This window comes from Bombus impatiens, unplaced genomic scaffold, assembly GCF_000188095.3.
Source record: "Bombus impatiens unplaced genomic scaffold, BIMP_2.2 scf_0582, whole genome shotgun sequence".
NCBI classification, from domain to species: domain Eukaryota; kingdom Metazoa; phylum Arthropoda; class Insecta; order Hymenoptera; family Apidae; genus Bombus; species Bombus impatiens.
In genome coordinates, this window is record NT_177001.1 from 686,978 (window position 1) to 709,497 (window position 22,520).

At 37.1% G+C, this 22,520-nt stretch overlaps 2 protein-coding genes and 1 long non-coding RNA gene across 16 annotated transcripts in view; 2 read left to right on the forward strand and 1 right to left on the reverse strand.

Moving 5' to 3' along the window:
• Positions 1–22,520, reverse strand: part of LOC100741983 (rho guanine nucleotide exchange factor 10) — a 47,298-nt gene that overhangs the window by 12,121 nt on the left and 12,657 nt on the right. The window contains exon 1 of one of the 11 annotated variants that reach the window (XM_012388868.3): positions 12,173–12,309. The exons of 2 other annotated variants lie outside the window; for them this stretch is intronic. In XM_012388868.3, coding sequence (XP_012244291.1) covers positions 12,173–12,209 — 37 coding nt within the window. In that variant the 5' untranslated portion in view covers positions 12,210–12,309. 8 more of the 11 variants (XM_024369555.2, XM_024369559.2, XM_033322309.1 and 5 more) reach the window with 8 other exon arrangements.
• LOC117152021 lies at positions 6,084–6,882 on the forward strand. Its single transcript, XR_004462242.1, has 2 exons — positions 6,084–6,192; positions 6,277–6,882. It is a non-coding gene; the product is annotated as an uncharacterized LOC117152021 (long non-coding RNA).
• Positions 14,124–20,101, forward strand: LOC100742315. Of its 4 annotated transcripts, none has more exons than XM_003491694.4 (5): positions 14,130–14,627; positions 15,640–15,733; positions 17,498–17,600; positions 18,429–18,745; positions 19,214–19,890. In XM_003491694.4, the coding sequence occupies exons 1-5, from the start codon at positions 14,594–14,596 to the stop codon at positions 19,596–19,598; spliced, it is 933 nt and encodes a 310-aa protein (XP_003491742.1). In that variant the 5' UTR covers positions 14,130–14,593; the 3' UTR covers positions 19,599–19,890. The 4 variants fall into 4 exon arrangements, with proteins under 4 accessions (XP_012244295.1, XP_012244294.1, XP_003491742.1 ...); XM_033322321.1 differs by having other exon boundaries at positions 14,570–14,627; positions 15,596–15,733; positions 19,214–20,101; XM_012388872.3 differs by lacking the exon at positions 17,498–17,600 and having other exon boundaries at positions 14,124–14,627.

Genomic DNA, 22,520 nt, shown 5'->3' on the forward strand with positions numbered 1-22,520 from the left:
GAAGAAAGAGAAGCAGCCTAAATACATACAGACAACGTCGCTCCAGGTCGTGCAACGAAAGAAGGTTAAATGTTCAAGGATAAAAACATCATAGACAAAAAGGACGCGATCTTTACGCCATATCCTTTCTTCTCGCGAACAGGAAACCGCCACGAACGACACATAACGCATTCAGAATGCTTGCTCGACACGTCAGTTTGACCTCGAGAGACTGACATACGTACAGGCTCTTGCTTTTACGACCCGAGTATCTCGCATGAATCGAAAAACACAAAAACAAATGAGTATATTAAACCGAAATTTCAGTAAATCTAATATAAATATAAATGCGAAAACATATAAATTTCGATCACCGATACAATATGAAAAATTCATTCGAAGATTTCACGAACGAAAATTTACCAAAACTTGAACCTGCGATTTTTCACGACTTTCTGACGGCTCTCCTTGAACGAGTGCATTATTCTCTTGAGATTAAAACGTTTCAGTGATAATTTCGGTTTGCACACCCTCACAGTTTAGATAAGATCAGTACAAAATTGTACGGGTTCTCCGTTGGTATCATAAAGTACACGCGCGCATGCGCATACACATGTATCACACTAACTCTAAAAAATGTTGGTTCACTTCTATATTCACGATTTATGAAAGCACGATTGAGAACAAGGTTAAAAATAGTTAAGTATAGTTTAGTGTTTTTTATCTTTATTAGCTTCATTATATAGAAGTTTCTTCTATCGTATTTAATACTCCATATAAAAAATACTTTCTCTGATTTAAATAGAAAAACAAAGACATAGCAATAATCTTTTTTTTTTTGCTCTAATTTTATGTACTGGAATAAGATATACATAATTGAGAATTTAATTATTTGAAATTTTAATTTATAAACATTCTCTTTATTTCTCCTTCAAATATCAAATAAGTGACTCTAAACTTTTGACTGATAGTATAAGTATATATGCGTGTACTTTGTCGTAAGATTTATCAACCATCAGTGAGGCGAGAGAAACAATGCATCGATGCTCTTTGAACAGGCTGTTCGAAGAATGAAAAACGACAACTGCTAGATCCGAGGCTTAAAGGATAAATCATGGATCGCTACCATTGGTAGACTCGATCATTACTGTCTTCGGAGATAAACACGACCGGTCGGGACACCCCTTGCGTTTACTCGTGCGCAGGAAGTCGATTATCGCGCCACCATGCATCGTATGCAACGATCAAGAAAATTATGTTCAATAATAAGAGGAACAACCGGCAATTTAGCGACTCTTTAAAACATAGTTGATCGTTTCCACGTCGCTAGATATTGGTACTAGTTCATACCCTATTATTGCACGATAGTTAAGTACAATTAAGAACCATTTTATTACTTTTTCATTGTGCTATGATCAATAAAGCTTTGAATGTTAGATATGCTCTGTATCGATAATTGTGATTTTCGTGGGATCTTACATCCGATCCTTACTTTAATAGATCTCAGAAAATTATCAACAGAAACTAATCAATAAAAAAACGGGTCTGCGTGATTTAACAATTTCGTATTTAAAAGTTTTATGTAAACGTCAATTAAACCGAAACATCTATGCAACTTAAAAAATTATGCATTGAAATTTCCATTTTTATCAATGAGACTAAAGTTCCCAAAGAAGAAAGAAAGGAGAAACATCGCAAAATAACCGTCATTAATGATCCCGAGATCACACAATGTAACATCATCAACAGAAATAATTATAAAAGAGTCTTTACCATTTTCATGACAAGCAAACGGAAACGGCTGCCAACAATGTTACTTCGCTCTTCGTGAAGAACTGCGCAGCCGAAGAATGACTTGTTTTCTCGATTCACCGAACACTCGACTTATTTTTTCAAGCGCCAGTGTCGCAACGCGGACTTTCACGAAACGAAAATGTTTGAAAACGTACCATCGTCCACCCACGCGGCCTGGCCACGCACGAGTGAACACACAGAGTACAAACGTATTTATCTAGCGCGTGCATGCACACCAGCTACGAGAGCACGTGTTCTTTTACAGGAGAAAGAAAAATATTCCTCGATTTTCTTACATCTTAAACTTAAACGAATTCGAAATGATGCCCACGACATGAAGAAAACGAGCGGAGTTTCCTCTCTAAGTCGGTACTCATAAACCGTGGCAGAGATAAAGTAATCCTTTAAAAGCTTCAGAATCTTTGTTGCGGAGAAAGAATCTTTTTAAGGTCGATAATTTCACACGAACGAACTTGACTACTTCGCGGAGTATGGAAACAATTTTTAGAACAATAGAAGAGTAAATTATAATACACAAAAAATTTGGTATTTAAAAAAAAATGAACAGCAATTTAAGTATAAATTCTATCCCAAAATAAGAAAGAAAATTCGTATAAACTTATATAAAAACTTATAAATTTATGTAAACTATTAAATGTGTTCCTGTTTAGATGTTATATGGGATTAGTATATTTTAATTCTTTTTCTGTCACTACGCGGTATTTATTTTGATATATACAATTTAGGTCCAAAATTTTTACCTAAGCTTCTACCTTTAGCTTTTTTCTAAGCTTTGCCTAAGCTAAAACATTCTGTGTATCCGCGGACGAGCTATTGGTTTGCTCCACAAGATTTATCTATCAGTCAAAGCTGGCGAGTTCTATTTTCTGAAATTGACAAAATAAATATAACTCTGTCCAACTTAATATAACACAATCAACAGTTTCTCTGTTGTTCTTTTTCCTATCAGACCTATCCACCCGTGCCCTTTTCATGTTTAAATATATGGACATATACGAACGTCCAATTGTGTCCACACAATACCACGTCGTTGGAGCGCGAACTTTACAGAACGTTAACAAGTGGATTGGCCCTGGGGCACGGATATTTTCTTGCAAATAGTACTCCTTTGTTTTTATCCTATTCAACATTGGAAAAATTGATAATATTTGTATTTATTCCTGGGATAAGTATAATATTCAATATTTATTATTAATGTTTAATAATGTACTGTAAACTAATTTAATTGAAAAAATTAATTCATGAATTGATATACATAGAAATATAAATTTAGCGATTATTTGACGGTATCAGAGATTTTACCGAATTTTTCTGTTCGCATTAGAGATTTCATCTAACATTCACCTAGCAAAAACAAGTATAATAATCCAGAGTTCTCATAACACACAAAAGTCAACAAAACAATAATCCTTAATTACCCTCCGAATCCTCACGCGGAGTCAATTCAGCACGCGATTCAATGCAACCAATTCGACATTCAACCATAATGCATGCTTCCCACACACCCACACAATCAGAAAAGCATCCCGTTTGCGGCCTAGCTAATCTACTAACCAGCCTCACTTCAACAAAATGGGGCTTCGAAGTCGATGCTAGATCTTGCTCTCAGAACTCGTACTCTCGAAATGTTGTATTAAACATACCCTTCTTATTCAACATTAAAGACCACCAACGTTACTAAAACGTTACCACATTACCACGTTACCAAAAAAAAACAAGTTACTAAGATAACAAATTTACACCAATATAAATATATTTGTTACACAACGTCGCAATCTAAAAAAACGCAAATTTCAAATTACTTTTAAAAAACACTTGAATATAATTTGATAATTTAGAACAATCGACTCCAGCAGGAAATTGAACGTCAGTTTTTTACTTCTCGCACACGGATGTAAACACAGGAAGGATTTGATCATAGAAAGAAACGCGACCGTCAGGCCGGAGCTTACGATCGACACTATTTCCTCGCGAGTCGCGCGTCGTTCGTTCCTCCGTCGCGAACGGCCCACGCGTACGCTCTCGCGGAACGGAGACAGAGGGACGAGCGAGCATGTCTCGCGCGATGCACGCGATAGCGCGAGCGCATGCGTTTCACGCGTCTCATCTGCGCGTCAACCGGCCCCAGTGTAACGTCACGGTCTATTCCTTCGATCGTTTCGACGACGGGGTGGAAATGAATCTTTAGCGTCACACAAGCATAGTGCGGGGGGGGGGGGATGTCGGGCATTACTCCAATCGCGATCGGTTCAACGCTTTATATCATCGAGTTACTGAAAGGTTGAGTAAGGAGCAAAATTTTGTTTTTGTTAATTTGATAATTTTATTCCTGGAAAATCGATTTGATAATTTTTATTTTTGGTCAGTTAATCTTATTGCTACAATATGTGAATAATACAGTTTGCATGTGATCATTTGTGATCAGATCGAGTGAATTTAAATAGTTTTGTAAAAATATAGTGAAACCTGTTAGTTGATCGTATTGTTGGATATAGTTCTTTCTCGTAAGCAGTTTCTCTTTTTTCATTTTCTTCTTTAAATAATGATTAAAACAGGTTAATTTCTTCAATTTATTCTTCAAAAATGATAACATGAAAAATGATATCAACCAAATTATATAATATGTAGGAATCAATAATGTATAGTGAACCCTGTTGTACAACATAGTATAATTATTTTGAATTTCACGAGCATTCTGAAACGGAAGTTAAATGGGCCGAAAATGAAATATGATTTCGATAAAATCACTCACGAAGTACTAGTATGTTATATAGTATGTCTATTCACTATGTCATATATATATAAAAAGCAGATGTACAAGCGGATATGCAAAAGGAAGCTACATATATACGAATAAGGTTAGTCATACGATGGTATCGCGATACAGTGATTTGCATATGCTGAACTGCATCTATTCGATCAAACATACAAATTTTTTATAGATACTCAGAATTTACAAAACGATATTGATGAAATAAAAAAGGTAGAGTGAATAATCGAAACGTCGCGTTACTGTGTGATCCGATCGATTTGTTGCCGATGATTCATAATATCATTGCGCGATCGCGGACTACCCGCGAATCACTCTTGAATCACTGTGGTCTAGTAGAAAAATTTTGATCGATTCTAGGGGAATCTACTTTATCGACCAACAGATTGTACCTTCTTGAAATAAATTTTACGTAACCAATATGAATTAGTTTCAATATAGATCGTACTATATTTTGCAAGTAAATTATAGAAAAGGTAGACCATAAATCTCATGAACGATTTACAATACGGGTCACGCAAGCAATTAGCCACGAACAGCGTGGGTCACCTATAGTCCATTCGTTGCAGAAGGCGTGGGTCACTTAAGCGATTGATTACAGTCACGTGGTGAACTTAATAGATTCCTCACACTATCGTAAGTCATTTCGCCAATTTTCCGTCAAAATCGTTTTCATCAAAAAAATTATTCGTAAACAGAAACAAAATTTCGTATCAGGAAGAGTATGTCACCATAGTGATCTTTCGCATGATATTATGAATCAGAGTAGGTCATGGTCGTGGTATAATAATGCTAAATCAATAATAAAATGCTAAAATTTCTTAAATCGTCCAAATCGGTCCTAAAACGGGACCATTACATGAAATGTATAACACGCATCGACTAGCTTGACCTGATTTTTCAGATGTTACGAAATCATGGTTATCGATATCCTGCCTGTCGTTTATCTTCGTTTGTGTGGGATGTATATCCGCAGAGATTCGTACGAGTGTGAATAATTCACACACTTACTTGTTAGTTGTTAGTGGAACAGTAGGGTGAGAGACTATACATTTTATCACTTACGCTCCTAATCTATTTTCTTAATTCCTTGCATTGATATGAGGCGATTATGGAACGCGTAAGATTGCGACGCATACACGAGGAAACGAGTGGACACATGAAAGTGCTTCAATATAACATATAAGGGACTTTTGTTCAAACACGTTTTACCTTACGTTAAAATGGTTTCAGCAATAACGGATCATTGTAGTTGTTCAATTAAGTTCTTTCCAATTTACATTGGTACGGTTTAATAGGTTTAAGAATATACAAAATGAATCGCGAACGTTTATGTCGCTATTTGAGTCACGTCGAATTTCTAGAACGGCCACGGAGACAGTGGCGCTATTTCGAACGTTATTACGCACTACGGATTCACGCGCATGGTAGTATCGGCGGGGAAGTATTTTTCATGCTGCCTGGCTGCTTTCAAGCATTGCTTCTTAACCTCACATTTGCTTGCTCTATTCGGATGATTCTTTTCATCGGCAAAGGCAAGGACAAGGGAAATACGCAGCAGGTGCATCGGTTCTTGCTTAGTCCTCGGTAAACAAGGACTTTTGAACAAACAGAAATATCTCATGCAGGTGTGACGATAAAACTGGCCTAGCGACTATTTGCTATTTTTAAAATTTATCTTCTTTGTCATACAATATATATTTTTATCGTAGTTTCTCATTAAGTATTAAGATTTATTTGGACCGACGATAGATCAAGCACTTACTGGCGACTCGTTGAGTATTTATTATTAAGACAAGTAGTGTCCAAAAGTAGTGGACAAATTTGTGACCCAAATATTCAAACATTACTGTACGTTGACAACGTTCAGTCTTCATCCAACAATCGTATTGTACGAGCATCATATTCGTAGAACGTGATAAGTGTATCAAAACATATACCATTGCGTGACGAAGAAAGTGAATGAGACACATGAAGACCAACTGATTAGGGCACTAACAAGCGATGCAATGAAAAGATCGAATGTTTAGTCTGGGATTCTATAACTATAGTATAATACATACTGTGTTTATGAATTATTAAGGTTCATTTTTTGTATCATATAATGTATACGTATAATCGATCATAAAATCATCTAATATTAGGTATTCAACATATCTTATGTGAAATTATGTATCGAATAAAAAGGAGAAAATAATTCGAAATTTATTTTTAACAATGATGATCTGATTTGCAAACCAAATGTACAATGTGCAAAGCAAACCAAAATGTACAGTAAACAATTACATTCTGAACATTAAATATGAAATATTCAAACAGTTGACTACTTTTGTGATTATACGTACATACAATAACTTGTACTTATACGTACGTATAAGTATGCACTATATTTTCCCGTACACAAATTATCATTTCTGCCCAATTCATGCTGTAATACACTCATAAGCGAAATGCGTAACAGCATCCATTCTAAACGCACTCTAACTGTATATGCACATATACATATGCATGCGAGCATATCGAACATATGTGCTCGGGATGTCGCGAGCACCGGCTGCATGATGCATCGGCATGCCTCGAAACCTGCAAGACAATTCAAGCCAGTCGAACCAGTTAAGCATGCTCGTTGTATCGAACACCCACGTAAATGCACTTCGCCTACGAGGCGAGGTATATTGTTTCCTTTCTTCGAAAATAGAAGCTGGGTACTTATATACGCATCCCCTCGACTCTTTGCGTGTTCCCTTCAATGCATCCCGTCGCCGTCTGCTTCGCTTGGTTTTAAATAAGAACGGGCACATCGAACGGGTAAGGCATAGCATGCAGGTGCAACGCGGCAATGCACAACAAACTGCAGGTACATGACCGTTCTCATACATAGACGCGTACACAAACGCGCGCAGACGGTAGCTGCAATATCCGAGAGATGCATCCCACACACCGCGTTTGAACTTTCTCGTTTGCAGGGATATTGGGTAATATTGCGAATTTTATTCATATCTTCAGATCAAGAATCTCAGGTGTATTGGTTTCAGTATTTTTTTGATACTATTCGGAAGTTATAATAGATTATTTGAGAATTTGAAGGTTAGGATTAATTATGTTTATTGTCGACCATTCTGACAACCTCCATGTTACGTTTGAACTTTCTCATTTGAAGATATACTGAATAGTATTGTGAATTTCATTTATATCATGCCAAGAATCTCGCGTGGATTAATTTAAATAATTTTGCTTTTCTTTGGAAGTTTGAATAATTAATACAAATACAATGCTCGGAAGTTTGAAGGTTAAGTTACTTGTTTAACATCATTTATATCCTTTCTTTTGTATTCTTATTCTTCATTTATATTCTCATATTCTTCCGAAGATCGAAACGAAGTTAATACAAATAGGTTGTTTAGAGAAGATTAGGTCAATTGTTTGACGTTATTGAACATTCTAACAACCCACACGCCATGTTTGAACTTTCTCGTTCGTGAGCACATTGAGTAATATTGCGAATCTAATTCATGTATGTGGTAAGAGATCTCACATAGATCGGCTTAGATGTTTTTCCTACTAATATCATTCAGCATGTCGTGCAAAATTTGAAGGTTAAATTAATTGTTGCTGTTGATTCTTCTAACAAGATAGTGGCGTTTATTTTTTAAATCAATAAATTACTGAATGGCTCGTGACGAAAACGCACGATAATTAATCGCGAGGGCAATTCAATTATATACAGGATATACAATAACGTCCTTGTCTTCCGGAAGAGTCTTGTAAAATCTAATGCGTCACAAATGTCTATACAACGTCAAATTATGTTATACTTGTACGACCGATTAACTACTACGCGTGTCGTTTATCGCTGTATCCTAGCGTGCTGATTAACTGTTCCATATTTCTACTGCGAAACGGTTTTCATTCAGTTCCTAACCTATTTCGTGTCTTCCTTACTGAGATCCTAGGTTTCTATGAAAGAAGAGCATGAATCAATTAGTTTACATATCTAAAAATTATATTATTAAAAACGATTTTATTGAGGATAAACCTAACCTATATCTTTCTTTTTATCTAAAAATCAATATTTTTCTAAACGAATAATAACAAATGAACTAATTCACTTGTCTAAAAATGATTTAATTATAGGAAACAATTATTATTGAAAATAAGCTAAATATGCTATTCAATATTTTCATACTTCCATTGTGATATATTTGCCTTCCAGTTCTTAATATCTTCATCCCTTTTACCTATAAACTCAGTTTTTGTTAACTGGTTCACCTGTCTAACAATCATTTTAGCGCAAGAAACAATTGTCATTGTAAATATACCTAAATATATCAATCAACGAGGAGCTAGAAGAAAAAAAGCGACGCTTTGCGTTTTATAGTGTGCGGGCATTAATTTTAGGACGCGTCAATTAGTTAAAAGCAACTAGTGGAGTGTGGGCAATATAAGTCTGGCAACAGCGCGCCACTTGAATGCTCATTGTAAGCACGTAGCTCGTGTGTGTCCGGAGCCGTGTGAGCGGCACACGGAGAGGCTAGCTTTTTACAGTGACACACGTGCTCCCCACTAACTTTATTTCTGACGACAGAGTCCACGATTCGAGGAGTCATCGGCACCAGAATACTTCCTTTTTCGCTAGCGGGGAGCCGAATTTACTGCGACTACGCACCCCGTTATCCCTGTCCTCTTACCCGGTTCGCATTTAAACACGCATAACTGAGATTAGGCGGCAACTGTTTCTCCCCAGCGATGCAACCAAACCAGTTCGTTATATAGCTGCGGCTATGATTTTCAATGGGATACGAAGTAGTATGTATTCGCGCAGAGATTCTTCCACAGGATATTACGTAATAGCACAACGACCTCGACCGTTATAAACAATCGTTCGGAAAGCGATCAGTGAGTTTTCTTCTTTACTTATTGGGAGTAGTTAACCTTGAATTTGAATGTTTGATCAGCAATAAGGGAATGTTAAGATAACCTAATTTTCTTTGCAAAAAATTGTTTCTTTATCATTTTTTTGTTATGACTCTATGATAATAGAAGACGAGAAAAGGGAAGGAAGAGTGTTGCTTAGAATCATCATTTAGCAGGTCTATAATTTGGAGATTGAGTCAGAGGAAGCATAGGTGGGCTAAGATTTTCATGAAATTCTGATTTGGTATACATTCTTCTGACAACGAGAATAGAAGAGCTACCAAAATTATAAAGGCTTATATGTAGCATCATACAAACTATTGTATAATATATATACCTATTATAAATATATAACTATTCATTGTTTATTAAATGAATAAAGTTAAATGATATTGTAAAGAGATGCGTGTATTTAAAATTCATATGAAGGTTAAAGTAGATAAACATTATATATCAGGAGGTATTGAACTCCATGTTGATCTACATATATCTATGCCAGAAAGGAAAAGTAAAGTGAAACAGGTTTTTAGGAAAAGCGAAGTGACTCGCGTTCAGCGAAACGACATAGGTTATATCGAATTACGTGTATTGCTGTGCGCTATTATCACTACGAATTGCCTTTTGCGGTTGTAGACATGCAATGCTTGTCACGGTCAGTGTCCCATTTTTTCTTCTATTCTGTATATTTTTTTCCTTCCCCCGTTCTCCCTTCGTAACAGCAAACATATACGCATAATAGCTGGGTTCTATACAAATTTTCTGCCACCTACTCTATAACTACGTTAGATGATATACAACGCTACCACAAAATATTTTCGATTATTTGAAAACTAAAATGATGACGATAGAACGAACAGTCTATATAGATATTAATCAAACATGCGAATGTGGAGGCTCCGCTTACGTAATAAATCTCGTTTTGGACCGGCGAAAACAGCGATTTAACGTTTACTGGGAGCAACAAACACAAGACGCACGAAGAAAACCACGTGGTCACATGGGAGAAGATTGACGAGGCGCGCGCATCACGGGATGATCTCCTGGTACACAGAAACTAAACAAGATGTTTTTTGCTCGTTCATTTATGAATATTCAATCAGAGGTTGTTGGACGTACGATTACCGGTGTCGCTTTCGAAAGGTACAAATTAGTATCTATTTGTTCCCTTTCACTATCTCAACCGGTTCATCTATGTACGTGCACAATAATAAAAGCGAACGGAACACAACGGTACATTTTTAATAACCGGCGAAATACCGCCGACCGGTATGACATTTCAATCTGCACTTTTATAAGAGAAAGCACGCCCACGCGCGAATAACAGGTCCTATGATCTAGTAGACATTCGATACCAGCTCGGCCGCCGGTTTATAAGGCCATACATCACTCGGCATAAATTACCATATTAACTAACTGCGTAGAGTTGTCCTAAATGGGTTGCTCAAGCGTCCCAATCTCGAATTGAGACGAATTAGAATTTTAAATCGATATCTCACAGGTGTCGCGCGTGCACCAATACGGGGGAGCTGCCGGATTGTACCGTACGAGGCGTGCCGATTGCGACAAATGCACCTCGATCCCGTGGTAAAAACATACGGTTTACTTTTTGATACCATGTTCATGACACATGTGGCTATTTCATACATCTACGTATTCACATTGTTGTTTTATGGCATAATGAGCTACGTGCGACCGACAATTACCAGATTTATGTCCCGAGTTAACATAGAAGAAATGAAATTACGAAATTTATTTTTCGTCAATAAGGATGTTTATGTAGTTATTGAAAATTTATAGAATGTATACAATAAACAAAAATAATGTATAAAATATTTAATATGAAACGCTTATTATGATAATACAAATTTCTTTTTATATTATATTCGTTTAGTTATGTTTTAATAAAGATCTATGATGCTGTTAAAGATTTGTTGAACTGAACCGAATATAAGTACGGAGATCAATAGTGAAATCGGATATAAATAGATATAAATTTTCTAATTTGTAGAATGATATCGAGTGCCAGCAAGTTATTTATAATATATTATTAATTTTACGATCACTTTTACCGGCACGCTACCACGAAAGTCCAGCGATTGAAAATCCCAGCATGATTCACGAACGGATTCGCGTTACTCACGAGTATTAACGAGGATTTGATAATGATAGGCGTCGTGAACCGATATGCGGGAGGATCCGGCCAGAAGGCGAGAAAGAGACATATGGACGATGCACCAAGAACGCGGAACGGGCACTGTCCTGAAGCTGACGCTGCACGATACGGGGCGTTTCATCGTTTCCACGCAACCGTGCCGATGCCAATTACCGGAACAATAATCGACCGTGTCGCAATAGAATCGGTCGCACGGAGTCAATTTCATATTTCAAACAATGTTCCACTGAGTTGAACACTATTTTCAAAAATGATTATTAATACCAAAATCATCATCAACTACAACCTTCAATTAAAAGAATTCACTCTATTCTACACCTAGACTTATGAATGCATTTCAAAACTATACAACAGGTAGGCAAGAAACTTCGTATCTTAGCAAAGCAGCAGTTCAAGGATTCCAATAATGTCAGAGGGGTGAACGTTCTGTTTCTGGTTGAACGCTGTCATCATGCATGCGACACGATAAAACCGCACCACGCGAGATAGGAAGCATTTGACAAGCCACTCACGAAACTTACACTTGATCAGGATGACACCGTTATGCAGTTCCTCCATCTCGCGGAGGCGAGCGATCCACGTCGCGTTTCGTTCTCCAGGTTAAAAGCCACTGTTCGTTATTCGAATACCGAGCGTGGTTAGTCGTTCGTTTCGGTTTCGGCCAACGTGCTCGCCGATCGGAGCCGAAGAGACCAACATACGCGCACGCTCTTGGCGTTCAATCGACAGAGTTAAGGAACGACACTTTTCAAGCACAGGAAACACAATTCCGTAAAAATCATGGAGCACACGTGGTCACGCGGCCGGCCGCAGGCATAATTAATATCACAGCGTGTACCGAAAAGAATGCGTTGTGTTCGACAAAGAAACGCCACCAAAGCGAGTAAACATGGCCGCGCGCGCGCGTTTCTCTAGCTCTCCGTGGCCCGCAGACCCGTCACGCACTGAGGGAGGTTGCATGGAAACGAAGGGCACGGAGGAGAAGAGAGACGGAGAAAGAGCGAGATAGAGTGATCGAGGCTACGGCTGGTCGACTGAAAAAGAGATTTGCCGAGAGAGGGAGTAGAACAGAGGGTGCTGTAACTTGTGAACGAGAGAGAAAGTTAAAAACGGGCTTATGTGTGGAAACGAAATGGGAAAGACAGAGAGTAGCTAGTAGATGGACGAGGATGAAAAATATTGGACAGAGAAGTAGAATAAAAGAGTGGGCCATTCTATACGTTCTCAACGGAAGTAGGGAGAAAAAAGAGAAACGAAGGTACGATCGACATAGAGTAAGAGAAACAGAGATAGTCATAGTGTTTGGAGAATTTGTCAAAGCTACCGCTACGCGGCGCCACCTCAAATGTCGGAATTTCGATCACGAGAATTTATGCTGCTGGACAATGGGGGAAAACGACGATTTTCTGGTCTAGGGTATCATTAAACAGAGAAAACGTGTGGCAGCTGGGCTTTGAGGGCTTTTCTTGCTGGAAAAATATGCTCGGTCCTATGCATTCAAAAACGAAAAGGCCTTTGACGAAAAATTCTTGGAAAAACTTTACCGTGTGAAAGAAGCGAAACGCGTCGTATTTTAAGAGAAAAAATGTTTATTTACATTAGAAAATATTCGTCTGAAAGCTGTTATTATCGAATTGCTTATTTTTAAAGCACCGAATTTCTAATGCGATAATATATCAGTGTACCTTCCGTCATATTTATGCATACTGACATTATCGGATTTATCGATTTCTACATATTTTCACAAACTAAACGCGTCAATCTTATGTTAAAAAGTTCGTTCAAGTTATGCATGCAACTAGAAACTTTAGTTTTGTAAGAAGCATTGTATTATATTTTTGAAGCGATGTATGTAGTTTTAGTTTATAACTGAAAATTAATTTATGCAGAAGAATATCCATTAATGAGTAAATAAATGAAACAGCAAGGCAAACTGAATGGAGATATAAATTATTTGTAACTCGAAGATCAATGCAAGCAAGATGTTGACGTCGACACACAAGCAGTTCTTATGTAAGTGAAATATGATGCATTTCGGAAATCCAGGGGTTTATTGCATACGCAAAATATGTTTATATATGCACAAATACGCCAAAAAGTAAAACAACTCTTTTTCCTTTAGAGGAAAAGAGAATACATATTCTCGAAAAAAATCAAATAAACTGAAAAACCGTATCGCACCACGGAACGACCGCAGGAAGTCACCTAATAAGAATATGAGTTTCTGGCGAGGTGAGAATATGCTACATAATGTTGTCAAGGGGTAAGTAGCCAAGACTAGAAGTTAATTGTATTTATGAAAATTTCCTTGACAAGATTATCCAATAATATATATCAGATAAATGCAAACTGTTTTAATTTCTAGTTAAAATTAATCTTTTCGACAAAAATAAATAGAAGTTTCTTATTTTACTCGAATGCCGCTGAGGAAATTTGTATTATTTACAAAAAAAAACCTATGAGAACACAAGAACTGTCAGATACATCTTGTTGACAAAAGCGCATCTCTGTCAAGGATCGAAGAAAGGATCGATATCGCTGGCTAAGAATGGCTTCTCGTCGATAACACAGTGAATCACGAGAGCAAAGCACACAGTTGGCCGAGCAAGAGGAAAAAGAGCTGTTGTGCAGCTCTAATGGGAGATGGCGACGCGGTTTGTTTTCCTTCCTTGGTTGGCGTACACTCAAAGAGCAGCCGGTTATGTGCTTTGTCCACGGACAAACTCGCGCATATTCTGTCTCAGAATCGCATACCCCACCAAAATCTATGTTTGCAGTTTCCACCACGGCGGTAGTGGCATGTGCTCCACGTACACTCCCCTCTTGCACATTAGTGAAGACTGAAACCAGGTCTAGATTTTAGTACGCATCAGAATCTCCGACTATGAGAAGTTTTCACACGTCCAATCGTATTTTCTATAGATTTGTATCAAACAGTCATCATGACGGAGGTTTCTCAACACGCGAAATTTCGATGTGAGTTCTGGGTTCTACGATAAACACATTTGTGTCCGGTGTCATTCAATAAAAACCACGTGTATACTCGATTCTTTCTTTCATATTTGGTTATGACGTCTTTTATCTATGACGATACCAATTGTGCGATGGACGCGAAACGAATGACACACCGCTTTATCAAGGGGTTCCTGTCTTTATATTTTTATTCGTCCCGTATATACGTCAGCCATGAAGATCCTTTTTGTTATGTGAATGTATCGCAAGTGCGACACGCAATCGGATTTCTTTTGCGTCATCATCACTATGACGCTTCTGCATTGCTTCAAAACAACTTCCTATCTTTCTTAATGCTTCAAATCTTAATATTCAAATTACATACCGCGCAATTTATTACAACTTTCACAGTTACCTATTGTCTTTTGTCTTGTTTTCGGCCAGATTTACGGTATATACCGCGTACCGTGGCGTTGCTTCATGATGTATTGACTGCGTCTACCAAAGATTTACGCGCGTTGCAACTGCGCGCGCAGCCAATTTTCTCATTTGCCCATCACTATCCTTCCCTATAACTCTCCATCTTCGTTTCGATTCTACATCTTTTTTCATTTCTAAGTAACTACTATGACAATGCGATTATCCCATAAACATAACATGATTTCACTGTCCATATAACTAAATTGTTCGTCTCGTTTTTATAATCACCCAATAGACTTATCTCGATGCACTCGAGCGATTCGAAGAAATGGAATGCGCAGTCGTGCGCGCCTGTCCACGTGTTCCCGCACTATTAAATTGCACACGTTCGAATTGTTATTCCTCCCATTATCTTGTTCTTCTACCATACCGTTTCTTATTTTTCCTTCCACCATGTCAACCGGTCTGCGTCCGCCCCATTCTTCGAGACACAACATTCCTCTGCCGATATAATAAGCGTCTAATAGGAATCATTACCACGACCACAGTGATAATAATCGCGAGTCATGCAGGTAGTCACAGCGATTTTTCCCTCTCGTTTTGCGGATGTCCACAGGGACCGAGAACCTCACCTGCCGGTTTATACAGCTCCGAAAGGAAAATGGAAAGCTCTTTACCGGACGCAAATATTCAGCCCAAGCTGGATGGGAGTAAGTATAATACGAACCATATACCCTAACTTATTCTCTGGTATCTTTTTTTCTGTGCTCGAGAACTTTGCCAAGAAAATTTCGAATATTTCCTTTATTATTAAAATTTCGTAACTTACTGTTTTCTTTATTTTCATAAAGAAAATTTGGAATATTTTTTTTATTAAAATTGCCAAACGTTTACTATCTTTTTGAAGAAAATTTGAAATATTTGTGTTTTATAGAAGTTGTTGTCAAAAATTAAATAAAATTCACTGTAAAACATTTAAGTTAGACAATATCAATTAAATTCACTGCACAATCTTAAGCAACCTCTTATTATCAACGAAAAATATTTTGTCAATATTTTAGAAAATCACAAAATTATATATTTTACGCTAGTGTAAATATAATATCATACTTGCTTAGGGGAAATAGAATTTGTAATTGCTTTCAAATCACAATATAACGAATATATCACACTGGTTATCACTTTTTTCATTGATAAATATTAGAAAATTTTACTAAGAACTCGACGTACTAAAAACAAGCGCGATGCTCACAGAACACCGGCGGAATTGAAAGAACGTTGAAACGCGTCTTCTGCGTGCACATATAAAAATACCGACAAAAAGAGTTTCGTTTGCATCATTTATCAACCGCGACATTCCCGCGCCAGTCGACCTCGAGTGTAACGATATGGGACGAATAATTTTTCACGAGTCGAAGCGTAATCGCAGTTGTCATATTTTACTATTCGTCACATTTTTATTTATTTTCTTCATTCTTTACCAAAATTTAAATGGAAGCACCGAGACAATTACATTTTGAGAGAAGTGATTGAAACTGGTGAAATCGAAAAAGAGTGGCTTTGCCAGAAACAAATCGTATGTACTAAAATAGCACGGAATACAGAAATATCAAGACACGAATCACTATTATTAACGACTATGACGAAAATTGTAGGAAAAATGTTAGCCGAATTTAATCGGTGTATTATAAATTGTCTGGGGGATTTGTTCGATGTTTAGCTTTCATTTGGTGTTAGGTAGTATTGTGAAGAAATCTATGAAAATATTTTGATCTAGTATCTTCAAAAATAATTTTTGATATATTTTTGACCAAAGTAAATAAATAAAATTTTTTATCTCGATTCATTGTTACATCGTATCATATACATATATGTATAATTAATATTAGACGTACAGATTTACTCTATTTTAGAAAATATATCTTGCTCTATCATGTTTTTTAATAAGTTAAATTATCAGTGCAATAAATACGTGTAACCAAAAAAATCAAAATGTAACATACAACAATTTTAAAATGACAACTTGCTGAAATACATTACTATTACCTAACAGGCCTAACCGACTTGTTTGATACAACTATTTACCTAGAGCATTAAAATATATTAGATATATCACATTATAATTAAAGAAAGCATTATACTAACGCTCTAAATGCAACGTGTGACAATAACGGAAACGGAAATTGACAGCAATACGTGCACTCCATCCTATGTACCATCTTGGCCACTATATCACGCGTTCTTCTTGAACCGTTTCGTTATCAGTCAAAACGCGTACGCTTATTGATAAAAGCAAAACAATAGGCCGATTTTATTCCGTATTGTGAATAGTATCCTCACTGTTCGTTTCTTGGAATGCGAATCGCGAAAATACATAACACAAAAAGCTGAGGCTGAACGCGTTTCATTGTCGTCCATTATCTAAAATCATCTCTTACTATATTTATCTTTTTTTACTTTCGTCAATTCTTTAGGTATATTTTGCAACAGATGAGAGAAGAATTTCCTACTATAATGGCTAACGTACATTACAAAGTGCTGAAGAAGAAATGGTCGAACCTGTTGCAGCAGTACAAAGTGAGACAAGACAGACACGCCTTTTATTGCCCTAACGATTAACCACGATCGCTCGTTGATCCCCGTGCATGAGTTAGTTTGCTTTACTCTCGTTTGTGTTCATTTCAGCGTGAAGCATAATAAACCCGTTTTCCTTACCGCGAGATAAGCGCCACGACGCGGAGAAACCACCAATCACGATGATACCGCGTTAAACCGTCGACAATTCGTAAATTCGACACGATACTTTTCTCGCTTCTATTTTATTCAGTATCATCGTCGTTTACTTTAAATTGATGTCTTTGTCGTTGACACTAGATATCGCCTGCAACTGTTTTTTTAAATATGAGACGACGATTTTCACTCATAACGTGTGGAAATGAGAAGAACAAGTATTGTGTAATAGTGTTATAAGTATGTAAAACAGATTATAAAACTGGTTATATAAGCATGTTTCTAAACCTTGTGCAGAATTGTCGATTCGAGGTTTTTAAGAATAATGTCTTAGCATAGTAGTTACTTTCTAATTCTATCTCCAAATCTTCTCTCAGATTTCATGTTCTAAATTGATATCTTTTAGATGTCACTCGAATCACTAACCCCAAGAATGCAACTGATCTTAAACAGCCTCTAACCTAACTCTAGTAAACACCAGTGTTTTGCATATCATCTAAAGGAAGTCTTTGTTAGCTAAAAACAATATTTTCACTTTGTATAACCTATCGGAAGATTCCTTACGGTCTAGAAACAAGAAAAAACACACGAAGATCGCTAAATACGAATTGTGGCACGATCGTCCGTTTAGTCCTCGATTTTTGTTAAATATTATGTATCAGCAATTTGTTAAAGGAACTGAAGAATCCGGTTCACGGAGACAGAAACAACGTGGATGATGTTTCATGGCCGTTTTACAATGCGATCGACGAGGTTCTTGGATACGATCGGGGATCTACGCCGATCGGCGATGAGTACATCGATCCCCACGAATTCCTTTGCGTCTCCGTGACACCGGAAGAGCCCACCTCGTCCGTGGACGCACTTCCTGCGCAATCTAATCCGGAAATCGATCGTCGAATCAACGATTCGTTTCCGGAACGGAGGTTAAGGGCGCTTAGTGCCAACTGCACGATTGAGATCCAGAAAGTACGACCTTCTGGTGTTAACAGGTATAGCAGTCATTGTGAAAAGTAGTTTCTTTTAGCAGGTGTCAAATTGTAACTTTAAAGTAGATATGTGGTTGGACATAATTGGATATTAATTGATAAGTAAATAATATTAAAATATAAGTATGTATATCTAACGAATCGAGTCGTGCAGAACAGATAAATAAGATTGGTATTTACATATGAAGCATGTAAGAGTCTATTGTTAGAGACATTGTTTTACAATTTTATAATATAATATTTTATAATACAGTATTGCATTCTTACTACTGATTATGATTTAGAAGCATATTTGATCAGTTTTCAAGGCAAATTGAGTTCTAAAAAAAGATGTCTGTACTGCTTTGAGTACGAATGAGATAGGGATAATTGATATAAAATATTCAAGATCTAAACTGGTAGAGATAATTACGGCCAACTACGTACATTATCTTAATTAATTATTACTAGGAAATTTCAATCGGTTTTCAGACAGATGAACAAAAATTTGGCAAAGAGGAAACGAACCACGCGGAACGTCGCGGTCGCGATACCGCGGCTACCACGTGCCACAGAACTAACGATCGAGAAAGTGACGTCAGAGGCGGACTGCATCAAGGATTTGTCCAGACTACGTGGAAGGGATGCCGCGTCGACTCAAGAAGACAAAGAGAGGTTAGAGCGTAACGAGGATGAGGGGATGCCGAGAAAGTCACGAAAAAGCCGTATGGCAGCACCGTATCGTGATGATCGCGATTCACGGACCGATCGCCGTATAGAGCAGATCTTTGAATATATCAAACGACGAGACGAAGAGAACAGATCTATCATGGTACGAGTGATGCACGCGGTGGAGAGCATCGCTAACAAGCTGTGACACTGTTGCAGATATAGAAGGGGAGCGGATGAAACCGTATCTGACTACTTTCTAGAAATTATGCAATCAGTTGATTAATGATGCGATAAGATTATATAGACGACGCTTTTATACCACTCTTTACGTATTCCTTTTATTGAAGATAATGTAGATGTATTAAATATCTTTGAGATAAATGTACGAATGGAAATATGAAAACGTTTTTGGCTTGTTTTATATATGTTTAATTAAATGGAAGAGAGGTTAGGTGTGTACATTATCAGATTTTTGAGAATAAACGTGGAGCAGTAATGAAAGAGATTTTCTTTCAGAAATATTACGGGGCTGTTACTGGTGAGCGTGAAGTTCAATCGCACAGTAAATTTGACTTAAGTTTATATACAAATTTAAATTGTAAGGCGGAATTCGAGTTTGTTAATAAACGATATTTTCAAAGATAATTTATCTTGAACTGAGTTCGTTCGGTTTCTTTAAAATTAATAAACTATATACAGATTTGAAAATTACGAATTAAAGAACAAATTGCACAGTTTTATAAAACAATTCTAATATAAGTAAATCAATTCTAAATTAATAAATAAAATTATTTAATCATACGCGTAAAGAATATTGTAATTGTAAAATATATGAATTACTTTTATCGTAACCACAATTCAATTCACTGTATTAAAACGGAAAAGAAAAAAGGAAAATTGGCAAACCAAGAAAAAAAGGACGATATCGGTCGATCGTAGAGTGAATTCGAGAGAAGCACGGATGTATCAAGGGTTAGAGATCGATTACGATATGAATATTACACGCTGTCGAAACGAATACCTATAAAGTATCGGGGATAACAGCGGCGAGCCTCGTCTGGCGCCTTTCTCTTCGTTCTTAACGCGTTTCGCCTTCTTTCGATGGCTTTTCGCATACCTTCCTTCGCGCCAAAAGGTTCCGTATCCCTTTCAGTAACACAACTGCTATTGCTATTGCAGAACGGATAGATTGTTGCACTTAAGGAAGCTTGTTTCTTTAACCAATAATCTCATATATTTTGCCGCAAGAGTGTTCGAGCATAACCGAGGTAAAATGTTTCCCATTCGCAATGAAACCTCGAATCTGATGTATCATCTCATTTTAATTATCCTAATTCCCATTTTTTACAAACTTCAATTCATAATTTTATTTAATACTGAATGAAAGAATATAAAAAGTTAAATCTATTTTTTAATTGCCATACTATGTCTTCTTTAAATTCAATTAATGAACAATCTTCTAGCCAGTTAAACCACTCTTTTTAAAATAGCTTGTATATTGACAAAAAGAAAATCGATTGTCCGAAAACGAAGTCTCGAATGAAATAACTTTAGTTTTAGAAATAATTCTAATTTTTATTTAGTTTCACCTCCGCAGATGTACTACTCATTCTGAAACATTCTGTATATATAGACAACAGGAAGTCGATAATCAATTGCTGCAGAGAAAATTATTCGAATTACAGTCTCCTCCGACCAAAACGAACAGCGTACCTTTACTATTCTGGAGTTCGTCGACTTCACCTTGAAATTCCGAGAAAACTCGTAACATCCGCTGGTCATTACAAAGCTGGTATTGTTTCAAACGGGACAAGTGTCGTCGAGGTTCTGTCTAGAGATTAGGGTAGGCCTGAGCCGTTCGAGAGACGCCACGGGATCCCGGAAACCATATGGTCGAGTGCCTTGAGAGACTGCTCTTTTCTGAACATCTGCCCCGTATGCACACGATTCTTTGTTTACAATCTCTGCCGGCTATCGATGGAACCTTCTGTCGTATAATATACGACTCACTACCATGATTTTACGCTGACTTTTGTAGGTGACAAAAAAGTTTGTAGACAATTAAAAATAACGTGGAAAAATTTTGGGAATGTTGTGAAATGAAATGCATAATATGAATAACGTAAGTACAAACATACTAAAGATGCTACTATTATAGTTTCTATAAAATATATGTTCCTGACATGTCTGGTAATAAATGTATTAGCGACTTCAACAGTAACGCTCCCAGCTTAAGTCACGCAAAAATGACAGTAGATGCTACGAAACACCTAATTTCAACATCTTTAACGCACATTATATTATCTAATACATATAAAAATTACCATCATACCAACCATCAAAAAATCCCAATACTCTGCATAATATAAAATGCATATATAAAAAATAATGTTTTCTAACTTTCTGTATATACAACGCATCAATCCCTTTCTAAAAAATAAATAATATATGAGAGCAAAAGTGTACCAACTTTAACATTTAATAAACTCGATAATTCCTGTTGCTGTCTGAGACGAATAGGAATACAGAATATTCAGTGCAGCAATACAATATGCAATACTTATAAATTATAGTAACCTATTAATTGGTTCTTAATAGATTAATGCTAATACAGTTTAGCAGAATAAATTGACGCTATAAACTCTCATTTACAAAAAAAATATGGATTCCCATTTTTGCTGCCGAGTGTCAAATGTATCATGTAAAAATACATATAACCAAATCGAGAACCGTTCAGAAATCTGAGCGCAACGTCCGAGCGAAACCCTCGTTCAAACGAGATAAAGAGAGATGGAAACGGAGATGATGCAAAGCAGAGAAGAAAGATGACAGCGGGAAGAATGTGCGAGAAAGAAAGACAGAAAAGAATGAGTTGGGCGTGCACGTGGTCTCGCATCTGCTTCTCCACCGAGTGACCCCGCGGCTGACCCGTTCCAAGTACCAATAATTAACTCGGTTCGTGCGCCAAATGCACACGAGCGCACACGGGGCCAAGCGCTTGCGTCATAGCCCGGGAGAGGGCAGCGTTCCCATGAAAGAAAGGCCTGCGCATACTTGTGCAGTTATGCGCGACAAAGGGCCATGAAACGAACGCACAAAAGGTGCTCGATGGGCCTCCGAACACGGC

Excerpts from the sequence above, each read along its gene's own strand:
- LOC100742315 (XM_003491694.4), top strand. The coding sequence starts at position 14,594 with ATGACGGAGGTTTCTCAACACGCGAAATTTCGAT. Across the intron at positions 14,628-15,639 it reads TCAACACGCGAAATTTCGAT|GGACCGAGAACCTCACCTGC; the intron begins GTGAGTTCTGGG and ends GGATGTCCACAG. Across the intron at positions 18,746-19,213 it reads CGACCTTCTGGTGTTAACAG|ACAGATGAACAAAAATTTGG; the intron begins GTATAGCAGTCA and ends ATCGGTTTTCAG.